The sequence below is a fragment of the Capra hircus genome, chromosome 13 (assembly GCF_001704415.2).
Source record: "Capra hircus breed San Clemente chromosome 13, ASM170441v1, whole genome shotgun sequence".
Classification (NCBI taxonomy): Eukaryota; Metazoa; Chordata; class Mammalia; order Artiodactyla; family Bovidae; genus Capra; species Capra hircus.
Window position 1 is genome coordinate 50,799,552 of NC_030820.1, and position 17,631 is coordinate 50,817,182.

Consider the following 17,631-nt stretch of genomic DNA (forward strand, 5'->3'; position numbering starts at 1 on the left):
GCTACTTTGTGGTATTACAGCACCTAGCCCCAAAAAAGGTATGTGCGGGTGGTGGCGTTTTAGGCCTGCCAAAATGAGTCTGCACGGGGAGGGGCCTTCCACCCAGGTCAGAGAGGTCTTGTGGAATGGGTGTTCAGTTTGGGAGGCTTGACCAGAGGCAGCAGCACTCCTTTCTAGTCAGTTCCCAGCCCCATGCACAGCTGAAAACCTCCCTTTGTAGAACCTAGCCACCCTAACCCTTCCACTACTCCACTATTGGAGTCTCCCCTGTGAGGTACCAGAAGGGTATGGTTTCACCTTGAGTTTTATTGTCACCTTCGGGTTCTCAGGCAGGTGGGGCTGCTGCATGTCATGGGAGGGCAGGTACACTAAATTGATGACAGAGCTGGGACCAGTGCTCTTTCTGTCCTCCCTACCCTCTTCCCTCTCCATGGTTGGATCAATATGTGGGTCATTCCCAAGCTGCCCCTGGGGCCTTCTCAGATGGAAAGGAAAGCCCCCCTCAGCATGTTATCCCACATCCCCCTCGCCTGTACCCTTCTCATAGCCTGCTACTGCCCTTTCTACAATTAGCATTCATACTTGGGTGGTCAGTACCACACGCAGGAAGGTCCTGCTGCTTCTGTCCCTCTCCTGTCAGCTCCAGTCCTTGTCCTGCCTGGCTCCCTATACAGGCTGAGCCAGTCAGTCTGTGCACTCTGCCCTTCGGCTCCAGACCCTGCACAACCTCCTCGCTCTTGCTGCCCTGCCTGCAGCTGTACCCCCACCCTCATCCCCCAACTCCCACCCTGGCCCCTACTTCAGACCAAGGGTCAAGCCTTCTGATGCAGTCTGCTTTCAGGACCACGTGCTCCCTATGGGGAAGCCTTTGCAAACCTTTTAAGTCTTCTTGGACGTGCCCTTCAGCCTTTCAGTCAGAGAACTGAGGCCCAATCCCAAAGCCTGAGTTTCTGGATGTGTCCCCACCCATTCCTCCTGCGACCTCACCTCCCCGGGCAGGATGGCAGGAAACAGGGTGGATTTATCTGCCCCAGCCCTGGGCAAAGAGTTCTGTTGGGCTGGGGGTGGGGGGGTGCTGGCACTGTGCCCTCAGTTGGAAAGAAAGTCGATGGCGGCGCGCACAGAGCGATTGGTGCTGACATCGATGGCGGTGACCTTAATCTCAGTGTCACCAAACTGCATGGCAGCGCGGATCTCGCGGCGGCCGGGGGGTGCTCCGGCGGCGTCGGGGCCTCCCTCGGCTGGCTCGAGCTCGAGGCTGAGCGCGCCACACTTGCGCACTCCTGGGTCGGTGATGAAGCGCGCGTCCTCTGCGGCGCAGCAGTACAGGTTGATGAGCACTCGCCGCTGTCCTGGGCGTGCTGGGCAGTAGCTGCGCCGCACCTCCTCGCCCAAGGCCACCGATTGTTCGGCGGCCACGAAGCGCTCAAAAACGTCGGTGCACCAGCGGCGACCGTCGCGAACCAGCAGCTTGTCAGGCGGGTGAACACCAGCCACGAAGCGGTTGAGCACACCCACGCCGTATGTGAGCGGTGATCTACGCACCCGAACCACTCCTGGCGCCTGCCCAAAAAGCACTGCGCCTTTGAGGATGGTGAGGGCTACGTCGTGCGGAACCACCACACGCAGGCCACGGGTGCCCAGAGCTGCCTGCACCGCGTGCTGCAGCATAGCCGACTCGGCGAAGCCGCCCACCAGGAACAACAGCTTGACACCCTGCACCTCAGGACGGTCCAGCAGTGCTTCTGCGGGGACGGGTCGGGGAGCGGGTAAGGAGAACGGACGGGGAGTGGGCCACTGAGGCTACCGCTGCGCAGCTAGTGGTGCTTCCCCTCTGCCCTCCCGTATCCCTGGGGCAACTAGCCATTTCACTATAAAACCTTAGCCTGGCTTGGATGAAGAACACAGAGCACTTTCATGAGGGACTCTGCCATCCTCATAGTCTCTGCTTCCTCAACACTATCTTGCTTTCCCACTACACTGTGGAGGGCTTGAGTAAGGGTGTGAATTTTCACGGATTAAATGCCTACTGCGTGTAAGACATTGTGTTCACTCTCTAGATACTTAAACTCATTTAAGTCACTGTGATAACAGTTTGGGGGGGACCTAATACTACCTGGGGAGTCAGCCACTAGGGTTTCTTTAACCTGGCAAGACTACACGTCATCCTATTTCTTAATCCCCATGGCACTACATCCTCCAGGTATTCCCAATGATTCTGGGTCTCATACATTCCAGTGTATGGATTTGGGGAGGTTTCCAGGTACTAATCGGGGGAAATACTCTCGCATATGGGTGTGTATGCTAAGGTGAATGAATGACCCAAGCTTAGGTGCTCACCTATATGCTGGATGATCCCGCTGACGGTGGGCTGAAAGAGTTCGTTCATGGCCTCACAAGACATCCTGAGCATCCCATGTGAGGACCACTTCACGAAGTTCACGCTGTAGATGGTGAAGGAGGCACAGGCCGATGGGTCAGGGTCCAGGTCCTACCTCTATTCCAGGCCAGAGTACCTGGGCACATTCTGTATTGTGCCAACCACACTTCTAGGGGCTTTAGACTCAAGTCTGTTCCAGGTCCAAACATGAGGTCCCAGGAGAGGAGCCTCCTTTTGCCTCAAGCAGAGGAATACAGACCGGTTGGCTGGCAGGGGTGTGTGTGTGTGTGTGTCTGTGTGTGTGTGTCTGTGTGTGTGTGTGTGTGTGGTGTGTGTGTGTGGTGTGTGTGTGTGTGGTGTGTGTGTGGTGTGTGTGTGTGTGGTGTGTGTGTGTGGTGTGTGTGTGTGTGTGTGTGTGAGTAGGTATGGCTGCAGGGAATATGAGATAGATATTGGCCTTTCCGGAGAAGGCAATGGCAACCCACTCCAGTGTTCTTGCCTGGTGGGCTGCCATCTATGGGGTCGCACAGAGTTGGACACGACTGAAGCAACTTAGCAGCAGCAGCAGCATTGGCCTTTCCCTGGGGGCTCAAGATTCTCTTGCTTCCGTTTGGGCTGCAGATTTCAGCTGGGGTACTCATGCCCCTCCCCCTGCCTCCACCTGGGCTGGCATGACTTGTGCCTGGGCCAGATCAAGTGGATCCTCTACTGCCTCCTGGAGCCCACACCTTTCCCTATAGGGGCGGTACCCCGCTCACCTGCTCTTGCGCAGGGCCGTCTCCACATTGTGGCCTCCCTGCTTACGGTAGAAGTCAATAAAGGAGAATGGTAGGGAGATGTTGACCGCCCCTGTACGGTGCGGGCCTGCAGTGCGTTTGCGGGCCTCGAAGGCTATAGTCAGATCCACCCAGGCTGCTGGACGTTGCCTTTTGAAGGTGGTGATGAAGTCCTCACCGAAGATGCGGCCCAGCAGCTGCTCGAAAGCCAGGTCCACGCCCACCGCGCCACAGGGGCCGCCTGGTGTCCAGCAGAGAAGGAAGAGGGCAACAGTGCTCATTCCGCTGCCAGGAGGTATTGGCAGGGCAAGGGCTCTGGGCACCAAGGGCACTGCCTGGCTACTCACCAGATGCCTTGTAGAGCTCCTTGAGGGTGCCATGGGGCTGCTCCAGCTGGTGCACAGTCAGGTCCACTGTGCCTCCCCCACAGTCTGCCACCACATAGCGATCTCCTGTGGGGGCAAGCATGAGCACACACTTGTGGCAGTTTAGCTCTAGACCCTCTGGAGACTCAACCAGTCTTCAGCCCTGCCCCAGGTCCTGAGCCCTGTCCGCAGGGCTATGGGAGTTACGGTTGAAAGGGGCTTCAGGTCACTGGGTAGGGGCACAAGGTGTGAGGGAAAATTATCCCAGGGCTCTGCAGCTTCACCTGCAGAGAATCCCCTGGAGGAAGGGGGTTGGTGGCATGGCTGTGAGTGGGGGTTGGAGTGCAGGTGATGGTGAGGGGGACTACCAGCTTAGGTACAGCTGATGGAGTTGGAAAGGGCAGGGTTCCTAGAGGCTAGAGCTGACTTTGGGACTGTTTTCCCACCCTCAGTATCTGGCACCCGCAGGGCCCAAGGAATATCCCTCCATCGCCCCTCCCTCCCCCACCTGCTTGCATATCAGCCCACAGCTCTCCAACACCCGACTCCACCAGGAATGTCCGGCTGTGGCGGGATCTTCGAAGCTGCTCTCGGGCTGAGTGTTGAGGGACAGCAGGACAGTCAGGTCAGGAGGCTGCAAAACCTTGCCTTAATATAGAGGGGCTCAGGCCATGGCAAAGTCAGAATTAGGAAGGTCTAGAGGAACTGGGGAGGAGGGGAGATCCTGAGGCCTGTCCCTATCATAGAAGGTTGACACAGCAGTCTCAGTGCCTAGTCCTGGCAGCAGGAGCCTGGGGCTGGTGGGGGTCGGGGGACAGCTGACATTCCAGGAGGGGAGGGAAAACTGATTCAGTGCTGTTTAAGGGAAAGCTGAAGACCTCCACCTTCAGCTTAGAGTATCTTTGTCAGTAACCCCAGCACCTCTTCCTAGGGTAGGCTGTCACCCCCACTACCACCCCTAGCCCCACCCCCACCCCTGCTCCCCACCTCAGATTCAGGGTTGGATTGAGTCCTACCATCCTCAGACAGTGCTACTCCAGGGCACGGTATAGTCTTCAGTGCCTGCCTCCAAGGTCACCACTAGGCAGCACCCCTGGGGTTGGCTCACCCTGACGGAAGCTGGAGTCAATGGAGCGGCGTTCGCCCAGGCACCCTCTGCCTGGAGCTCGGCTACTCAGATCCACGAGCTGGTGCAGACGCAGCTTGCGGCAGTAGACAGAGGCAGCCTCAGGCTCCAGGGCGATGAGTAATTGCTCTGCATCCTCTCTCGACACTAGTCCAGCCTGAGGACGGTGGTTGGCAGGGTTGGGGAGCATCGTGGACCAGGCATCACACTGAAATGGCACCTCAGTGCGGGCAACCAGGGCTTGTGGGGCTCCTATCTCCTCCCCATTATACTGCAGCCATGCTAGGCCTCTCAAGGCCCTTCCATGCTGCACAGATTTGGAGCTGTCTCAGAGCCACCCTATGACCAGGCTTGGGGTGGGAGGGATGGCTGTGGCCAAGGATGCCATGGGGTTGCCCAGCAGGGAGGGACCTTAGACTGAGTGAAAACCTAGAGCACCCGGGATCTGCCCCAGGCTGCCCAATGTGGCCTGGGCTGCAGGAAGGTCCCCTTCATAAGTCCTGGGTTGGCAGCTGACCACTGGCTGAGGGGGTTAGTGGAGACTCCAGAATAGTGTATTAGAGGGTATAATGGCCAGACCATCAATCAGAAGGGATGGTGGGGGAGTCCCCTTTAGCTTACTCAACTCCCTTTCTTCACTGGTAATGGACAGTGGCCATGGGCTTCCCCACTCTCTTGAGAACTTTGTTCTCAAGCAATGTGATATAGAAGAAAAGACACTTTAACAGAGAAATTTCAGGTACCAAGGCAAGCAAGCTAGGGGGGAAAAACACTTTCTGTTACTTCCTGCATCAGGACAGGGGATCCCCATAGGAAGTACTTTATGGTTTTGTGGGATTCCTCAGATTCTGACCAGGTGGGGGGATGGGGATGGATGGGTATCAAGACTTCCTGCCCAGGGCCAGCCCTTTCTGAACTGACAGCCAGGGAACAGTGTGGGAGGAAGCAGGGTGGGTAAACAAGCAGGGGGCTACTGGGGTGGGGGCGTTTATTTTGGCTGGGAGAGGCCATGCTTTCATTCTGGTCTCTGAAAGGGGGATGGATGCCCACTGACCTTGGGGTTAGCTCCTTCCAGAGACAAGTGAGGGCACCTGTGGATTTGACACCTAGGAAAAGGTATGTTTCTGGGGGGTTGAAGGTTCTGGTTTCTTCCAGGGGAGGGTGCACTGGAATTCCTGAGACTGCTTTTCCAACCTTCCCATCTCCACTGGGGGTGGGGCGGGGGGTGGGGAGGGTGCCTGAGCTGCAGTCTCCCTTTCTCCAGAACTTTGGGCTTCTCTTATGGTAGGAAGATCAGCAAACATAGGCCAAAATCACCTCCCTTCATAGTTTCATAGTCTTATTTCCTCTGCTCAAGAACTTAAACTGGTTGGAGCTGTGGTGAAAATGCTGATGCTGGCTCAAGTGGACGTTCTTGGCGTCCTGCCCTGCTACTGTCAGTGTTACCTGCTATCAGCTTCCCATTGCCCCTGCTCTGGAGAACTGCCTTCAACTGAATGAGAACTACTCACTTGGCGGGGCTTACTCCAACCAGTTACCAATGACAAACTGATAACGATGGACAAAAAGCCAACCCTCTTGCCTCCCTGTGGCTAACACTAGGGTACAGTCTCCCTCCAGAGCTCTCCGTGGGATCAGGCTGAGGCTAGACTCCAGATGAGACCCATCCCCGTGCAGCTGTTTCTCCTGTCCTGCTTTCCTCACTCCCCTTTCACCTGAGAGTCCTTCTTCAATACACCACATGCACAAGAATTCCCATCTCGGACTCTGCTTCTAGGAAACCTGCATTAAGACAGTGGTTAAGCGGGCCTGGGCTGTCCCTTGTCCCTCAGCTCTCTGTTCCTACAGGCCCACCCCCTCTCTTGGTGGCAACAACCCTCGAAAATACCCAGCAGGGTGGGGCTGGCAGTCCTTACACAAGGGCTCTGTGGTCCCAAGGGTGGTGTACGAATGAGGGTATGGAGCCACGCCCGGGGCCCTTCCGAGCAACACCCACGCTCTGCCTGCATGTTCTCACCAGGTAGGCAGCCTCCCGCATGAACTGCTTGGCTGGTTGCTTCCAGATGGCAGGCACGGTCAACACCCAGCGCACACTGTCCTCCTCCAGCAGTGACGGGCACTGCTCCCTCAGCTCCTGGAGCACGATGGGGCAGTGAAGGGGAGGGCTGGCTTGGTCTGGGGGGCGTGTCTTTATAGGAGCTGGAGGAGCTAATCAGGCCTGAGGAACTTCCCAGCTGACTTGGGAGAATCTTAACACCCCCTTTCCCACCACCACCACCTCCCCAACCCCTGACGCAGGGCTACCAGATAGGAAGGCAGAGGACTGGAAAAGATGACCTCTGTCTTCTGACAGTGGCTACTCAGTGGATGGGCTGAGGGGAAAGGATAGGCCTGGGGGTTGTCCACCCCAGTAAGCAGAGATAGGGTCACAGCACACCTGAAGGGCATGCTCCTTGAAGAAGCGCAAGGCATGAGCAAACACCTCCAGGGCAGGCATTTTCTTTCCGTTTACTGCCTCTAGCTGGGTCTTCAAAGTGAGATCCTGCGAGGGACATAGGGCAACTCTATAGGAGGCCACAGCTCTCCATTTCCTGACAACCGCTTCTATTTACCCCCATTTCCTGCGCTCCCCTCTTTGCTACTGTCCCACTCTGGCTCTAATCTTAGGTCAGTTCCCCCCAGCCCTTCCCTTACCCTATCATACCCCGTGGTCAGGCCTCCATCCCTCATGTGCAAACTCCGCCTCCAGGGCCCCCTCACCTTTCAGCTTTGCCCACCCTCCATGAGGCCGCCCTCCCTGCTTTCCCTCCTAGCCCTGCTTTCCTGGCTGGAGCTGGGCCCTGAGCCAGAATGTGACTCACGGTGGTACTGTGGATCTTCATCTTGAACTTCTCAAAGTAGAGCCAGTCACGAGCCTCCTCAGGGTCCAGATCATGGTAATAATCGCGGGCTGTATAGCCAAAGCTGTGAAAGGCACCCTCTGGGGTCAGCAGCAGGCAGGTAGGGGTCTTCTGGTGGGCCACACCTGGGTCCCCACCTTCCCATTTCCTGTGGAGGCAGGAGGCTGTCAGTGTGGTCCGCAGTAATCTTCCCTTCATGGGGTTGGGTGCTGGCTCTGGGACCAGCTGTGTGACTTGGGGCAGCTCACTTGGCTTCCCCAGGCTCCATATGTAAAACAGGAATGATAACGGTACCTACCTTTTAGGGTTCTTGTGAATATGGTGCTTGGCATCCACTTAAATCTCCATAAATGTTGCTCATGGGATCATCTCTATCCATGGAGCCATGGGTCCCATTCGACATCCTCAGCTTCTGCTCCCTCCCATGAAGTACACCATTTGACTTCACCTCCCTGTCCTTTTAACAAGTAGCAGCAAGCCATCATCCATCTGCCTTGTCTGGCCTTCTGATGAGTCTCTCCAGGACCCTGGCAGAGGCCTTCTCCCAGCTGGCTGGTTGTCCTCCTCTAGGCCACGTTCCACATAGCTAAGCTCTACGATCATTCCTGTCTGGCCCACCTCAGCAGCTACACCCCAGCTGACTGCACCTTCAACAGGCCCCCAAACCCTGAGATTCCAAACTTCCCTGTATGCAGTCATCATCTGGACCTCTACCCACAACTCACTGCCCAGGCCATTGGCCTGGCAAATCCTTCTTCCCCTTTCTCTGCCTTTTCTGATGCCCTGACTACTCTAGGCCAAGCTCACCACTGCATCCATTTGGGGGAAGGAACTAGGAATCCAGGAAGAAGGAAGAGCATGTGCAAGTTTATAGAGGTGTCAAAGAGTGGGGAGAACTAGATATAAGTTGGCTCAAAGTAGCAATGTTAAGATCAACTAAGGAGTATCAAATGTCATATCAGAATTCTGTCTTGGTGGGTTTTAAGGGAGTGAAGAAGCATGACCACATTTGCCTTTAGAAATGTCTTTGGTTCCCATGTAGCAACAGAGTGGAGGAGAGGGAGGGTGGAGAAGGAAAACCAGGGAGGATATTGCAGCCATTCAAGTGAGAGAGGGTGGGGCTGAACTCAGGGGTATGAGTCGGGGAGAGAAGTAGATGGGTATTACAGAGATATCAGGGAGATAGAAATGATGGGGCTTGGTGGCTAGTGGGAGTAGAAAGGGCTTGGGAGGAGGCCAGAATGTCCCCCAGTCACTCCTGTGACTGTTATCTCCATAGTATCCCTTCACGTGTCCTCAGCCCTAGCAACAGGCCCAGCGTGGCCTCAGCTGTGTGTGCTGACAAGCTGGAATGCCATTCAGCTCCTAGAAAGCTCTAAGGTCCTAGGGCCTTTGTGGCCTCAGATGGATGTGGAGGGAACAGAGAAAGGGGAAGGACAGTCCACATTCATGCAGGTCAAGTCCCCTGTATCTTTGGGGCAGTGACCCTTGGCTGTCTTTCCATATAGCCTCCCAGGCCCTGGTGAAGCCTGCCGATCCTCCATCCCAGTCTGAGTTGGGAGCTTTGGCATCTTCCACCTACGGCTACAGTCTCACTAAGATACATTCAAAGGATCAGGGTCTTGAGGCCTGAAGGGAGGTATCAAACAAATGTTTTGTTCAAACAAAACTCAACAAACTTCATCAGAATGGATTTTTTCAAACAGCTCTTTCATGACAACTGTGTGACTTGTCAATTCAGCTAACCTCTCTAGTCCTTCATTTCCTTGTATTTCATTTGAGATGTTGAACCTAGGACTGCCTCTAGGAACCTACCACATAGAAATTCCAGCACAAGTTTCCAAGGAAGAGTATTCATTGCAACACTTTTTGTAATGGTGAAAACTTAAAAGGAAAAACTTCCTCAAAACTATCAATAGAATGAATACATTATGATACATCCGAACTGTGGAATACTATGCAACAATGTAAAGAAAATGGTGGCTCTCTCCATATTCACATGAAACATCTACAAAATAGTGCTGAAAGCTTAAAGCAAGTTGTATATTTTATTTTAAAACCACGTATTTGTGCATACATGTGTGTCCCTATGACTAGCCCAGAAAAAAATAATAGAAAATTTACAATAAAAAATGAAGCCCAACATTTTCTTGCAGAGGTCAAAGGGCTGCCCCAACTGGGGCTGAGGGCCCAGACCTGGGTCCCATCCTCCAAACTTTTGCCCCAGTAGGGAGCCCAGACTAGGGCTGGAAAGCTTCTCTGAGAAGACCCCATGTCTCGTGAGTGACACTACTTCCGGGACTAGGTCTCTCCCAGGGTGTAGACCTCCCCGCAACCAATCTCCCAGTCCAGCCACTCTCACCTCATCATGTGGATGGCCTCAGGGTCACTGGCAAAGCTGAAGGCATAGCCACTGGATGTGGTGCCAAAGTCGATAGCCACCACCACGGAGAAGGGGGCCTGCTGAGGGCCTCGGGCCTCGGGCTTCTGCAAGTGCAAGAGCTAGTCAGGGAGCGGCCAGAGGGCTAGGCTGACTGCGTGTGGAGGTCCTCCCCACCCCTGGCTGTGGTCCAGACCAGCCCTGGCCCACCCCCACCTACCTCCTGCCTGATTTCTCTCCCCTCCTAAGCTCCTGACTGAGCCCTTGAGATGCTAACTGCTCAGAAAGCCCAAGGCCTCTCAGGTAGCCCCATGAAGTTTTGAGCTCAAGTTCCTAACTCCCTGCCCTTCTGCCTGGGCTGCCTTAGCCCCACCCCCATCTTACATCATTTCCAGCCTGGGCCCAGCTGGAAGCAGTTCTGCTGCTCTGAGCAGCTTCATAGCACATGGACCTGTGTATATGAGACCCTTTTGCTCTTTGTGGCCACAGTGAAATAGCCCAACTCTGTCCAGGTTTGTGGCAGAGAAGAGAACCCCATGCATGTGCCTCAGAGTGGTCCTTACCTTCTCCCAAGCTAGGCCTGGGCTCCCTGAGAACAATGGGGTCCCCAGGTTGGATCACTAGGGTGAGGCCACCCCGGGTAGGGTGACTTAGGAAATTTGGGGGTGATGGTTATGTCTTAGATATTTCAAGCTAGCAGTTACCAAACTATTTTTTAGCCATGTGTCTCCTCTTCCCTAGATATATCTTTTAATAAGGTAGGGCTGTGGTTGACAGGAGGGGAGCAAGTCTGGGAGGCCCAGTGCACTGAGGACCTACCAAACTAGTTGCTCAGAAGTACACCTGCCCAGGCAGGCTAGTTGCAACGGTTCCTGGATGTCATCCTGGAGGGGGCTCATCTCAGTAAACCTGTCACTCCTATAGTCCAAGGTCACCTAAGGCTAACCCATCTGGGGAGAACATGAGTGTACAGGGGCAGGAGGCATGGTGATACTCCCAGCCCAGACCTGCGGGCTCTTCTAGACACCAATGCAACCCTCCCCACCACCCGGGCCCCCACCACCCCGAGCCCTGCCCTAGGCTTACTGGAGACTGTGAGGGTGTGAGAGGGGCAATGCCACAGCTTTCCTGGGTCCTTGGGGAGGCAGGTGGGCTGGGCACTGGAGACCGCTGTGGGCTGGAGCCTGCAAAGAGAGGATAAATCACTCTGGTACAATTAGGGTAAGGGGCTGTGGCTAGGTCCCAGATGTGGGGGTTCCCCATCAGTCACTGCCGGGCCAAGGTGAGCAGTACCCTGCTGGGGAAGAAGGACTAGGGAGGGAAGGTAGGAAGGACAGGACTGAGGTGGGGGTGGGGGATACTTGGGCTCAGGGCCCATTATCAGTTAGAGGCGACCTATTCCTGAAGGGTGACTCATACTTCACCTAGGGACTCACTGTCTTCCTCAGCACCCGTCAGGCATGGTGGGGAAGGGGAGGGATAGAGAAGCATTGTGGGGGTGGGAAGGACTGAGTCCAAAGATAGAAGGGCAGGAGAGAGGGGTAGGTGAGCTCCTGGGTGAGGATGGAGAAACCAGAAGAGGTGGGGGAACTACAGACCTGAGTGGGAGGTGGACAGCTGCTCTTCTCCCGGTAAGTTCAGCCTCATGTTCTAATCAGGACCTGGGGGAACTGCCTCTCCTACCAACCCTCTGCCCCCAAGGGTCATGGACAGGCCCAGCCCTGCCCTGAGCAGCCCTGAGCTGAGAGGTGTCTAACCACAGGAGGAAGGCAGATTGCAAGCTCCCGTCCCCCACAACACCCACAGACCTGAAGCCAGCATTTGTGTAAGGAGGCTCCCTTGAGACCCTCTCACAGGCCCAGGATGGAGCTGGACCTTTGGTGGGAGGAAGCAGTGCAGCCCGCAGAAGGCAGCTGGCTTGGAGGCTCAGGCAGTTCAGGAGGCAGGAGGGCCTGCCTGGCTGGACATCCCCCAGGTGTGGGCTTATGGCTCAACACCACCACACTGGGCTTTGCTGAGGCCCCTGTGTGGAGCACTGGGGCTGCCCTGGGTTCTGTGTGTGGGGACGGGAGGCTGGCCAGGGAGATTGGTGGGGTCTGGCATTTAGACACACTGGAAAATCAAACAGACCTGTCTAGCTTTAGGCTGAGCCAGGGCTGGGGCCTCGACTCCCTCAGCCACAGCCATGGGGCCCTGACAAGTCCCAGGCCACCCTGGCCTTGGGGTATCCTTGGAACATATGTGAGGGGCGGGGCATGAAGGGGACTTTAGGAAGTGCCTGCACAGGGCTGGCATCTGTCTTGCAGTGCTGGAGGGGCAAGGACATGGTGGTCACACTTCCAGAGGCCCTTTTTCTTAGCCAACCGGTTCAGGCTTGGGCCAAGCTGCTGTGGCTTGAGCCTGGGAAGGGAGGCAGGAAGGAAGGCCCAGCCCACCAGGTCTTTGTGAGTGGACTTCCTGAGGCGTGTCTGTCCTGCTGCCTGGCCTCCCACCCCTGCACAAAACCCAGAGCCTGCTCCCAGACCAGGCCAGACATGCATGCACAGAGTTCTGTGCAGATATACACACACTCTCACTTGAGACCCTGTGCCCAGAGACCTGCCCTTAGGCAGACAGGCAGGGACACACACTCACACATACTATATACACACCCTGCACAAAACACATGCACACCCATACAGCCCTGTGCACACAGGCCTGCCCTGCATACACTTACTTGTAGACACTCGGGGGTCCCATGAACAGGCTTGCAGAGTGTGCACACACACACACACTCACATACATAGTCCTGTTGCACTAACCCACCCTGTGCACACACACACAGAACGGCTCTCAGGAGCCTCTGCTGAGAGAGGCATGTGGACAGACTAGGGGTCGGTCTGAGTGCTGGGGTGACAGGGGCAATGGGCCTAGATGGAGGTGAGGGGGCAGGTCTTACCAATGTACAGCCCCTGTAGGTCCATCTCCGGGACAGCCAGCATCCTTGCAGGCCCTATAGCTGTGAACAAGAATGGACAAGCAGAATGGCATTTATTTGCTCCTTTGTTCCCTTACTGAATAATTATTTATTTACTTTCAGCTGGAGTCCTTTGAAGCAAGTCCCAGACGTCATGTTGCTTGACCTATAAATTCTTTAACATGTCTCTTCAACAGATACAGATTTTTAAAAAGACATTGCCACAAAACCACTATCATGTCCAACAAAATCAATAGTAATTCCTTAATCTCATCCAGTGCTCAATCCCACAGTCCTAGCTTGTCTCAAAAATGTTTTTTTTTTTTTTTTTTTTGGCTGCACTACCTGGCTTGCAGAATTTTAGTTCCCCGAGCAGGGAATGAACCAGGGCCTGCTGCAGTGGAAGCAGAGTCCTAACCATGGGACTGCAGGGAAGCCCCTCAGAAATGTCTTTTTTTAACAGTTGCTTTGTTGGAAGCAGGATGCTCCTAAGTGTTTTCAGGTGCCCATTCTCTGCCAGATGCTGTGGGACACTGTTCCTGTCCTGGGGGCCCATAGCATGGTGGAGAAATTGTTCCTAATCAGATAATCATGTACCTGAATCTGAGATTACAAATGGTGCTATGACGGATACAAGCAGGGCAGAAAGGGTAGCATGGCAAAGCTGGAGAAAGGGGTTGGGCTTGGCTTATCGTGCAGACAGATCCTGGTGGACTCAATTTTAAACCTGGTTTTATATGAAGGACGAGCAAATCCTGCAGGGTTTGTAGTGGCAAAGTGGAGACAGGCGCATGACTAAATCTGTTTTAAAAATCCCACCTGGCTGCATGGAAGTATGGACTGCAGCAGGACAACATGAAACAGGGGCCAACAGTGCTCCAGGCAACAGATGCTGACTGCGTATCTTGAGACATAAGTGCACACATTTACGTTAGAAGTTAAAATCAACAAGCCTGACAGAAGTTGGCTGGATTGGACTTGGGAGATTAGGAAGAAGGTGTTCTTCTTAGACTGACTGACCCAAGCAAGGAGATGGATGGTCAGATGGAGAATCCTGGAGCAGTGCAAGCTGGCAGGGGGAAAGGGGCAGTGTTCCGGGTGCAGTTTTTGAAACTGCTGGGAAAACAGACCAAGGAGTCAGGTGACATATGACCTAGAGGTCAGGGAGAATTCCAAGGTGGAGATTTGTGTTTGGTGTCATTGTCACAGGAAGTTTGGTGGAGAGTAGCGTGGGGGAAGGGAAGAGAGGAGAAGCTCTGAATAAAGGTTGACAGGAGGAAGGTTGGCTGGCCAGGGAGACAGGGATGCCTGCTATGGTTTCATGAAGATCTCGATAAGAGAAGGCCGCGAAGCTAGATCCTTCAGAGATTTTTAGATGAAACTGGAAACACCAGATTTAATGTTTTAAAGGCCCAGGGCATTTTGGTGGAATGAAGGAGTGGGGTGGGAGTCTGGTAGGCAAGGAGGGAGCAGAGGATGAGAGAACAGAGCTAGCACTTCCCGCTAGTGCAGCTGAGATCAGGAGGTGATGTGCATCTTACCTGGAAGAAAATAAAGCTTGAGGAGGGGAGGACAGGATTTTGTTTTCTAAGATGAGAGGAACTTGAGCTTCTGTCCGCCAGCTCCCAAGAGCTGATTCTGTGCATCTCTTCTCAATTTTGAATTTATTGACATCACATTGATAGTTTGAAATCAGCCGTGGTGATTATACCACACAAGTTGGCAAACTGCAAATCAGGTTTTTCTCCCTCTTGGGGAGCAGACTGAAAAACATTTACCAACAAAGGCTGGATCAAGTCCACAGGAGAGATGATGGCAGCAGTACTTATAAGTCGTTTCAATTCATCAGCAAAAACATTGAACACTTCTTCCAGCCAGGTTCTACAACTAAGTGCTGGGGAAATACTGCTCAATGAATGGATTTTCTCAACCAAGGATATTGTATTTGGAGCAGAAACAATCTAGAATAACCAAGAAAAAAAGACTCAGGGGTTGTCATTCTAAGTTGATTCCTTGTCCAAACCACTGTCTATAATTACCCCAGCTCTTATCTCTGAGCCTGTGATACACTGAGTGCTCTGATACTCAGGGCTGACAAGGGCCTATTAGGCACCTTAAGGACACCTGGCTGGAGTGCATCCTGTTGCCTCTCTGCGCCTCAGTGCCCTTTCCTGTAAAACAGATCATGCAGGCGCTTGTGAGGATCAAGTCCAAGGATGGAAGGTGGTTGGTAAAAAGGCAGATGTGAGCGGTGTTCTTTCCCTTCATGATATGGATTCTGAAGTTTTTCTTGTCAGAATTTTTGGTTTTATTGAGACTTTTATTTAGTCATTCTGAGTTCTTTAGAGAAGGAGGGAGGCTCTGAATCAATTTGTGTTAAAAAAGGAGGATCCTGCTGATTCTCTGAGAGACGGAGTTAGAAGCAGGTGGCAGCCATACAAGTATGCATACATGCCCCATATTTCTTTGGGACATCCTTACCATGCATACACACCCGTTTACCAGAAACATGTAGGGAGAATGCTGATCATGGGACTCAGGACAACCTCCACTCCCGAAAGCTACATCTGGGCAGGGTCTGCAGCTGGAAATGGGGGGAGCTAGAACCCTGCCCCAGGGGTCCACTAATTTCAGACTGGTGATGCTTATGGGTTTGAGAATAATTGAATGGGCCAGTTTGGCTTACACAGAAAGTAACCATTTCCTGGCTACAAGAGCAGGCTAAACCCTGGCCCCAGCCTGACCCCTGCCCTACCCACAGACACTTAATCCCACCTCCGGTCTGTCCCTTAACCTCACCCATGGACTGACCCATAGCCCTTAGCCTCATATTGACCTCTGATCTTCAGCTTTACCCTGACCCAACAGGCCTGACTGGGGACTAGGACAGGGTGTGGCTGAGTAGGGAGTTGAAACCAGAGATTCCCAACCCACAGTGTTCCCCAGACTACAAAAGCCCAGGACTTTCTGTCCAATGGAGAGAAATCTCCAACGATCTTTTCCTCAGTTGGGCGTGATGAGGCTGGGTCCTTGTGTCCCTTCCCATCCCCCACCAGAGCACTTGGACATGTGGTGTTGCTGGTGTTGCTGGGCTCCACACATACCCATCTTCTGCCCATGAAGGCAAAGAGCCCACCCAACTTTACAGCTCACCTCCATACCCCCACAGGCCTTTTCCCTGCACCCTGCCTCTTCTATCCACTGCTCTCTCTCATCATCCTGCCATTCAGCAAACAAAGAGAAGCCACAGGCATTTTTCCCAAACCAGAGACTGAGCCAACCTGGGCCCAAGGGACAGATCAGAAATGGCACCCAAAGGGCTGCCCCCGTCTGTCTCTGGAGAGGTGCCCTCAAGGTGAGGGACCAGAGGGAGGCTGCGGGGTGAGGAAGCTGCCTTCTCCTGGGCTGGGGCAGGGAGTGACAGAAAAGGCCTCCTGCATCCCCTCCCTGTCCTCCGCTTTTCTTTCCATACATCCTGCCCCACCCCCATGGGTCCCCATCAAGGGAGCAGCCAGCTCACAAACAACCTCTGTCCCGCAGAGCCTAGGGCCTAAGCCCCTCCCACCCTCTCCTGCGGTCCCTCATCACCTCTCTTACCTTCTGGGGATCCAGGGCTGCCTTCACTCTGGCAGGGAGTCCATATTTTAGAGCTTCCTCCCTCCCGGTCCCTCTCTCCCATACGAGCTAGCTTTGCCTCCTGGCTCCACAGCCCCCACAGGGAGCCCAGACCCCACTCCACCTGGATCCCCACGCTGGCCTCACAGAGAGAAACCAGAGGTCCCTGTTCATGAGGCCAGCCCACAGTCTGGCACTGTGGCACCCCAGCCACTCTTGAACTTCTGAGCCCACAGGCCCTAGGAACTCCCCCTGCAGGCACCCCCAAAGTACACACATATTCAACCCCAGGGTCTCCACCTTCTGGCCTAAGCACCGCGTCCCTCCACAAACTTGCTCCCCTGGAGCAGCCCCCAGCCCCACAGCAGACGCCCAGACACAGAAGTCTCTCGAGCCCCACCCTCACCAGTGTAGGGTCCCAAAGCTCGGATGGGAGCCCTCAGTCGCTGCCCCAGTTGCCTTCCTGAACCCCAGAGCCCTGCTGGAGACAGGGGCTTGCAGCTCTGTGCCAGTCCCGTTCCCGAGGGTCAGGAAGTTTGTGGTGGGGTCTCAGCCGCCAGCCCGCGATGAAACCGCAAATCTTGGCGCCTTTCTCTCTAGGAGCCCAGCAGCGCCCTGCCCAGGACTCACCTCTGCCCTCCCGACAGCTCGACCTCTGTGCAGACGCCTGGAAGCTGGGCCCGCAGCCGGTGGGGTGGCCGTGCCCTGCCGCGGCGGCCACAGCCCTCGACGTGCGTCCAGCCCCGGCCCCGCTCTCCGCCCTGCAACGCCCCGACCCCTCTCCCTTCCCCTCCCCCTCCCCCAGGCCGGATGGCCGCGCCGCCGCGCCGCCGGGTGGGCCAGCGCTCCAGCCCAGATGTGCGAGGCCGGGGCGGGGCCGGCAGCGCGGGCCTCCGCCGAGGGGCCCCGCCCGGCTCCAGTCCACAGCCCCTCCCCGCGCCCCTCCTGCGCCTCCCACTTCCCAGCCACCCGGGGGGCCTTGAGGGAAGAAGGTTGAGGAGGCGAGGTAGAGGGTAGAAGAGAGGAATTTCAGAGCCCCCCTAGGCTTCCTGCAGCCGGCTGCGGACGGGCCCTCTGCTCACCTCAAGGCCACCATGAGCCAGCTAGAAAGCCCACCTGCCTAGAGGGAGGGC

At 55.0% G+C, this 17,631-nt stretch overlaps 1 protein-coding gene across 2 annotated transcripts; it reads right to left on the reverse strand.

Moving 5' to 3' along the window:
• On the reverse strand, positions 289 to 17,280 carry HSPA12B (heat shock protein family A (Hsp70) member 12B). 2 transcript variants are annotated; one of them, XM_005688200.3, is made up of 13 exons: positions 17,129 to 17,280; positions 12,866 to 12,925; positions 11,014 to 11,111; positions 9,910 to 10,034; positions 7,509 to 7,695; positions 7,085 to 7,189; positions 6,665 to 6,781; positions 4,630 to 4,804; positions 4,030 to 4,116; positions 3,504 to 3,608; positions 3,139 to 3,397; positions 2,341 to 2,444; positions 289 to 1,745 (listed from the first exon to the last, which is right to left on the reverse strand). In XM_005688200.3, the coding sequence occupies exons 2-13, from the start codon at positions 12,906 to 12,908 to the stop codon at positions 1,090 to 1,092; spliced, it is 2,061 nt and encodes a 686-aa protein (XP_005688257.2). In that variant the 5' UTR covers positions 12,909 to 12,925; positions 17,129 to 17,280; the 3' UTR covers positions 289 to 1,089. The 2 variants fall into 2 exon arrangements, with proteins under 2 accessions (XP_005688257.2, XP_017912887.1); XM_018057398.1 differs by lacking the exon at positions 17,129 to 17,280 and adding an exon at positions 16,905 to 16,925 and having other exon boundaries at positions 988 to 1,745.